The sequence below is a fragment of the Chelonoidis abingdonii genome, chromosome 4 (genome assembly GCF_003597395.2).
Source record: "Chelonoidis abingdonii isolate Lonesome George chromosome 4, CheloAbing_2.0, whole genome shotgun sequence".
Lineage (NCBI taxonomy): Eukaryota > Metazoa > Chordata > Testudines > Testudinidae > Chelonoidis > Chelonoidis abingdonii.
In genome coordinates, this window is record NC_133772.1 from 80,859,299 (window position 1) to 80,867,543 (window position 8,245).

General features: G+C 41.7%; 1 protein-coding gene across 6 annotated transcripts in view; it reads left to right on the forward strand.

The window, feature by feature from the left end:
- Window positions 1-7,162, forward strand: part of FUT8 (fucosyltransferase 8) — a 235,515-nt gene extending 228,353 nt beyond the window's left edge. For 5 of the 6 annotated variants that reach the window (XM_075065316.1, XM_032776067.2, XM_075065317.1 and 2 more), the window contains one exon: window positions 6,091-7,162. In XM_075065316.1, coding sequence (XP_074921417.1) covers window positions 6,091-6,408 — 318 coding nt within the window. In that variant the 3' untranslated portion in view covers window positions 6,409-7,162. Of the gene's footprint in view, window positions 1-3,140; window positions 3,598-6,090 lie in introns of those variants that run through there. The other variant, XM_075065318.1, reaches the window with a different exon arrangement.
- The last annotated feature ends 1,083 nt before the right edge of the window (window positions 7,163-8,245 follow it).

The window sequence follows — 8,245 nt, forward strand, 5'->3', positions numbered from 1 at the left end:
ATATCAATATTTGTTTAAATGGCAGTTTTATACTGCAGCAAATGTGTCAACTTTCACTGTCAAGCATGAGGTTTTGCATGATGATCTTGCAAGAAGACATTATCAGTCTTTTTCAGCAAATTGATTCTTCCAGTTTACACTGTAGGGCTACTGATTTTACAATTGCTAGCATGCTGGAAATATCAAAAACATTTAATTCATTTATAAAGGGGAAAGACTTTCATATAAAATGGTTGAGCATCTCCTCTAGATGCTGATATTTGAGAGTAATGGTTGGTAAATTTGGGAACTGAGGACCACATTGCTATTCTACAAATTTCAATGACTTCAACTCTGCTGAAGCAGGCTGCTACAGTAGCTTGGGCTTTGGTAGCAGGGGCGGCTCCAGGCCCCAGCATGCCAAGCGCATGCTTGGGGCGGCATGCCTCGGGGGGGTGCTCTGCCAGTCGCCGGGTGGGTGGCAGGCAGCTCCGGTGGACCTCCCACAGGCATCCCTACGGAGGGTCCGCTTGTCCCGCGGCTCCGGTGGAGCATCCGCAGGCACGCCTGCAGGAGGTCCACTGGAGCCGCGGGACCAGCGGACCCTCCGCAGGCACATCTGCGGAAGGTCCACCGGAGCCACGGGACCGGCAACCAGCAGAGCGCCCCCTGTGGCATGCCACCGTGCTTGGGGCGGCAAAATGGCTAGAGCAACCCCTGTCTGGTAGAATGAGCAATCACACTACTTGATAATTGTAATTTATTGATGATGTAAGTAATCTTGATATATAATCCATTTGGATAATATTGTAGAGGAGATTGGTCTACCTTTTGATGCATTCCTATATGCTATGAAGAGTCTAGGAGATTTTCTGAATGATCTTTTTCTACTAAGATAGCACACAGGACTCTTCTGACATCTAGAGTATGTAACTTTGCCTCATCTGGGGATGAGCAAAGCCTGGAAATAAATATAGGTATGTGTATATTTGATTAATATGAAAGAGCGAGACAATTTTAGGGCTAAATCTAGGGTGCGGTTGTATAATTACCCTATCTGCATGAAATATTGTATTTGGTGGGTTAGACATGAGCACCTAGATCTCACTCACTTTATGCACAGAAATGATTGCCACCAGAAATGCCATTTTGCTTGATAAATGATGGAGGGAGCAAGATGGCAGAGGCTCAGATGGGAGCTCTAAGTTTAAGTCCCAAGAAAATTGTATTTGTATTATTGGTGGATACATGTGCAATAAGCCCATAAGAAATCTTTTGATATCTCATAAGTTATATAAGAAAACACCAAAAAACCTTGAATAGGAGGATAAAAGGCTGCCAGGTGAACTTTATTCAAGTTCAATGAAAGTCTTGACTGTTTTAGCAATAGAAGATAGTCCAGGATTAATGGAGTAGATGCCCGAAGAGGATCAGATTGTTTTGACTGTATTCATAGGAAAAATATTTCCAAATACACTTTCCTAGTTTGGACTTCATTGGAACATTGATTAATGTTAACCAGAGAGTCTCCTGGCTGTGAGGTGAAGAGACTTTGGGTCCAGATGGAGTCTGGGTCCTGAGTCTGGAGTAATTAAGTCCAGCAGAAACGGGAGAGCTATGAACTGATTATTGGAGAGATACCAAAACTGACAAGGCCATGCTGGGGCCACAAGGATCATCTGAGTCCTGTCCTGCTTCACTTGACTTAGAAACCTGAGAATTAAAGGAAAAGCAGAAAATGCATTGTCCAGGTGATGCAACTAGGAGATTAGAAATTCATCTGCTAGTGCACCCTTACTCCGACCCCCTCAAGAGCAAAACAGAGGGGGTTTTTTGAGATCTGTTTTCGGAAATCCCCATGTTTGGAAGATGTCTTTCAGCACTGACTCCTTTAAAGACCATTTGTGAGTGGATCAGCTTAGTTGATCTGCCAGAGCATTTTATTCCCCTGGGATATGTATCACTATGAGATCTATGCAATAATTGATGCATCATTTCCAGAGCAGAATGGCTTCTTGACAAAGGAGTCTGATTTTGCTCCTCCCCGGCTGTGGAGTTATCGAAAGCTGCACAGTTTGGTTTCTCAACAGTGATAGGAATGATTTTCAAGTGAAGCAAATCACTCTGAGCTTCAACACATTTATATGAGCTGATCGATCTGCAGAGTTGAATAGATCATACGTCTGGAATTGACCCAGATGCACACTCCATCAGCTTGTGGATCCATCTGGTGACTAATGTCTGGTGGGAGATACATCTACAAACATTATCTGTCTCTAACCACCAACAGAGGGACAAGAGATTTGATTGAGGGATCGTGACTTGCCAGTTCATGCTGTAAGTGATTGGATGATAAACTGGTCTGATCCAAGAATTAAGAGGCCTCAGTCTCAATCTGGCAAAAGGCATCACCTGGAATCTAAGAGTCTGGGGTTGGTATGGCGTTAGTTGAGATTTCTTTAGGTTCATTTTCAGTCCTAAGTCTGATTCTGTTCTAGCCCCTAGGTCTGCAGAGTGTAAGGTAGCTTGAAGAGAGGTTCTGGTGGTGAGATGATCCTCTGATCAAATTGATTTAAACTCCTCTAAGTCAGGAGGTACCTTGTTAGAAGAAAAAACTCTGCTTTGTCCTACTGAATATAATTATATTTGGTCACCATGGCTAAGTAGTTTGTGATTCTAACTTTAAGCCAAGCCAGAGGATGTACTTTCCACCCAAAGAGATCTAATTTTTTTTATCTTTATCTCAAGGGGCAGATGTGTAAACTTTGTTTGGATTGTTCATTCACTGCAAGATGAAGTAGGGTGATGGATGTGAACAGAAATATTCAAATCCCAAAGGAGAGGACCTGATACTTTCACTCAGCTCTTTCTGAAGTTGCTGAAATAGATGGTGGAGTATCCCATAACAACTTAGCGGGGTTCAGTAATTCCTTCATTAAATGGAAGGGCTAGGCTAGTCTGTGGACAGTTGTAAAATATTAAGTAAGTTGCATGTCCTTGGAACTAACTTCAAGGAAAGTTCTAGAGCCTCTGACATTCTTGTTAAGAATGCCTGATATATTTTAAACTCATCTCCCAATGAAGGTGCAGCATTTCACTTGGTATAGAGAAATCTGCAGGTGGAGAAGGGTTATCCTGTGTTTCTCCATCCTCTTCCTCAGGTAGAGGTGGAGATTAGGTACTCAGAGGCACCAGAGGAAGAACAGAAATTCGATGGTTAACCTGAAGAGGTACTTGAAGGGAAGCCAAATAATTACTTGCTGGTCTTGAATGTTGAGGCCAGGGAGGCAAATAAGGCCATGGCTGAAATCTGTACGGATAAGAGACCCCAGGGAGTAATGTCTGAATCTTAAGAAGGGGCTCTAAGCGCAGAGTCAATGAGGTAATTTTCTCGGTAATAGTCCCTAGCTTGAGAGAGAACTGAAGGTGGATGACGATCTGATGATTGTTCCTGAATGGGTGCTTGAGAGGAGGATGAAGAGTCCTGCAAGTGTGGATCTGCACTTGAGGGTACTACCGTTTTTTTTGGAATAGGCACTTTGACCAGACTATAGGTCCTGGAATCCAGATAAATTCTTATGACAGGAATCCTGGGATGTTGCCAACTACATCACTGACTTCATGGAAAGAAAAATAATCCAGCAACGGAGACCATAACTCCAGGGTAACTCTGATGTCATTTCTAAAGGTAATGATTGAAGATGATTCCTTCACTAATTGAGAGGGAGAGAAAGCTGACAGGTCCTCCTTATCTGCAGAAAATCACTTTGGCACTCCAGGGGTTAATGAGGTTTCAGGCATCCTCTCAGTCAGTATGGCAGGATAAGACTGTGTACATTCCAATGCCAGAGCCCCTGACTGCATCATGGAATGAATGTGGTGCTGTTGCTGTACTGAGGACGCCGATGCTGAAGAGTCTGTCCAAGATCTCTTCAAAGTCGGAGCTGTTACAGGGTGAGGATCTGGTGGTGCCACCTTCAGTCCTAATGCCGACCTCCCAGATGCCGTCTTAAGTGGTTCTTTCAGTATCCACTGTCACAGTTCAGAGAAACTGCACCTGTATTTGTAAGGATATATAATCCAACAAGGGCAACCACCCTTAGGCTTCCAGCTCCCCAAACATCACCTCTCTAGGGTGGAGACATGCATTTCTCTCCCTTCTGACCGGGGTATTTCCAGACTGCAGAGTCTGCCTACACTGGGAGTTCTCCAACAAGGGCTCTGGCAGATGATCAATCCTTCAAACCCCACCAAGATGTTTTTCTGTGATCACAAGTTCATAACAGCTCTTAGCTCAGAATAAGCACCCCCATGAACCTGAGTCATTCTTTTAGGCAGTTTGAGCTTCTGATCTTGTCCTCATATAACAGATGATCATCTTTTCTTAGAAATCACACTTAACTTTGTCTAGCAAACTGTTTGAGAGTCTTTGGAAGCTCATAACACTTCCCAGGTATTACATTAGCCGTGTCTCTTCCCTAGAGAGGTTACATACAATCCCACAATATTACACACACATTTGCATTTTTAATACAATACAGTACAACTCCTGAGATACTGAAATAGGATATTGCAGGAAATTGCCGTATCTGTCACACCTTTGGGTCTGGCTGAAGAACTTCACCTCATCCTGGCTGAAGAACTGCCGGAGTAGTCCTTGACTCTCTGGGCGGCAGAAGTGTCTGACAGCTCCAGCCATTGAGTCCTGGTGTTACCTCCCTCATTGCTGGAAGATTGATTGACTGGGTCACCAAAAGTAGGTAAGGGACTCCTTGTAACTGTAGTAAGTCAGAGTCTGACTGAGGTTTCACAGGTTTTCCATTAAAAAGATTCTCAGTCTATGTTCTCTGGACCCCTGAGTGCTCTTCTTAAAAGCTCTAGAGATACTATACTTTGAGGGGATGTGAGATTCCTCTAAGCAAAAAAGACAATGGTTGTGTCCATCCATGAGGGAAATAACTTCCCTGCAAGAAGGACAGGACTTTTGAAGCCTGAAATTGACAAGGTGACTGACTAGCCTCACTGACTGCACTAAAACAACTTTTTTTTAACTAAATAACTAATTAATAACTTAGTCAACTTCTAAACTCCTGTGCAAGGGGTGCTGCCCCACCATAAGTGAGAGCCACATGCACTGGAACTCGAAGAAGAACTGTTTTTTGTTCAGGTTCTGATCTTGGCGATGTGTTAGGATAGCTGGGAGATGGTGATATTTTTATATGAGGTAAAGGAGACAGAACTGGGTGTCATTTACATGCTACTAGCATGTAGAACATCATATCTTACAATCCTGCCCGATGGTTGCATGCAGAAGTTAAAAAAGATAGGAGAGAAAATCGAGCTTTGTGGGGTGCCAGAGGTGAATGCTCTGGAGGTGAAGGAATGTGGAGTCATTAGTGATTGCAAGAAAGGATTAGAAATATGAGTGCGTTTCCATTATTCCTTAGTATGTTGCTGAGATGAAACAGTGGTATTCAGTGAAAGCAAAAGCTGAAGATGGTCCCAGGAGTGTAGGCATGGACATCCTCTTTGGACAGGACAGGTGTCATTCATCAGCACTACCAGTGCTGACTCTATTCCAGGACCTGACTTGAAACCTAACTGAGAGTGGTCCAGGACATTGACAGTGGATAAGTAAAGCCCTTGATTAATGTTTTGTTTCAGTAAAAACTCTAAATCCTGTGAGGGATGGGAAAGCTGATTTCCAAGATTTTCCATGTAGAGAGATGACACATTTTACCTGTTGCTTTATTTCAAATTATTGTTAAAAGGGGGCGGGGGGGAGGCAAAGCTAATCTGTGATTATATATAAATCCGTGATTTCTTTCAGCTTTCACCTCTTTATTGAAAAATGCAAAGTTTTCATTTTCTTTTTTCACAAATGTGATGTTAAGAATTCTAACAGCAGAGTTGCTTCGTATTTGTTAGCAAGTGTACAGTATTTTTCAAATATACTATGTAAATAACTTGGGAGTTTAAGCTGGAAATTCCAGTGCTTGAACTTCTTTTGTGTACAATGTAGCTGCGGGGTGTAGGTTGTTGACTGTTGAATGTTGTGTTGAGTTCGAGACATACTGCACTCATGGCTTCTTTTCTGTTTTCTTTTCCAAGGTTTGTCGAGTTGCTTATGAAATCATGCAGACTTTGCATCCAGATGCTTCAGCACATTTCCACTCTTTGGATGATATCTACTATTTTGGAGGACAAAATGCACACAACCAGATTGCCATTTATGCCCACCATCCACGAACTGCTGATGAAATCCCCATGGAACCTGAAGATATAATTGGTGTGGCTGGAAACCACTGGGATGGTTACTCTAAAGGCATCAATAGGAAATTAGGGAGAACAGGCCTGTACCCATCTTACAAAGTAAAGGAGAAAATCGAAACAGTTAAGTACCCTACATACCCAGAGGCTGACAAATAGAACAAAAGAAGGAGGGTTGTCACTCACTCTTAATGCTAATTTGTTTGAACCAACCAACATACAGAAGGCTTATATGGGATTTGAATTCATATTTTAACATGTAGTTAAAATGAAAGCCTTTAGCATTCAGACTGAATAAGAAGCTTGGAGCAAATGGACAGGCCATTATTTGAACTTCGTGTTGAACTTTTTTTTGTTATATGCACTCTCACACATGCGTGTGCACACATCCTCCCAGGAAAACTGTTGTTTTATACTATTTGTCTCTTTCAAGATTTGTCCCTATCATTAGTCATGCGTGAGCTTTGTGCTCTCTTCTTTGCCATTAATTGACTATAATACTCAGACTTACAACACTCCCATATTGTGTAATATGAGCGACATGAACGTATTTTGTATGTATGGAATTTACAACATGGTGCCTATATTTGAAAGATCTGTGACCTTTTCAGAAGAGCCATGCTCAGTTCCACTGATAGGCAAGAATTGATCTTTAACTGGTCTTGTCATGAGCGAACTTGCTCCAACCAACAGATTCAAAAATCAGACTAGGTCTTTTTTCTTTACAAGAGACATTTAAAAGAAACAATTCTATTGATTAGTTCACCTCATTAATAATAAAGGATACATCCAAACAATAAAATATTCACTGTCTGTTAGGAACTTTTGTAAAAAATGCCATGAACAGATTCTTTAGTACTGTATGTTTCTGGACTTTGTCTTTGATAACAAAAAAATAAATTTCAAAAATGCGTAGCTGGAGTTTTATATATTTTTAAATACTCCTTGCTCAGTTGAATAACTGCCAATGGGTCACTGTTTCTCAAGGACTTCTACAGAGAATGGATTTCAGCAGAAAGGCTTCAGTGGTTCAGAATTTCTTGTCTATCTTTTTCTCTGTCTCCAACACTCCATCTTTTGTATTTCTCTTCTGAAATATAAAGTTCTATTCGGGAATTATAAACATTAATTTATTATTTTGGCATTGAATGCAATCACTTTGAAATGTAAGTAAATATGACATATTCCTTATAGTACTTGTCAGCAAATATATCATTTCAAAAGGATAGGCTCCTCTGTATCTACTCAGAGCCAGACTTCCCTTCTTTCTAGTGTGTTTGAGAGAGATCCTAAAGCTAATGGGCTTGTGGGATTAAGCTGGCCTGTTCTCATTTAACAGTTCTTTATTTTGGAGCCACAGAATTAATTCTATGTTAGGCAGTTTCCTAGGTGATTTTGATAGTCTCCCCATTAATTTAGCAAAGTTTCTGGCCTGGTTTTTCATATGCACAGTCTGAGGCTAAAGAAGAAGTTTTTTTCTTAAGTTTGAGGGAGATGAACAAAGCCATTTGGAATTACAAGACTTGGAAAAATTGTTAGTTTTTGAATTTTTCAGAAATAACTCCTTTGTCTTTTGATCTCAAAGTGAAATTAGTGAATAGCTATAGTTTTAACTTTTTTGGAATCCCTATTTTTTAGTTATTTCTCAACAAAATATTGTAATTTGTGACAAAGTTCCTCCTCTACCTTGGTGGGTCCTGCGCTTATTGGCAGATTTGTTCACCTCAGTGATCTTCCCCTCTTGTGGAACCCACACTCTGGGTCAGCTTCTCCTGTGTCTGATCAGGAGTTGGGAGGTTTGGGGGGAACCCGGGCCCGCCCTCTACTCTGGGTTCCAGCTCAGGGCCCTGTGGATCCCAGCTGTCTATAGTGCCTCCTGTAACAGCTGCATGACAGCTACAACTCCCTGGACTACTTCCCCATGGCCTCCTCCAAACACCTTCTTTATCCTCACCACAGGACCTTCCTCCTGGTGTCTGATAACGCTTGTCCTCCT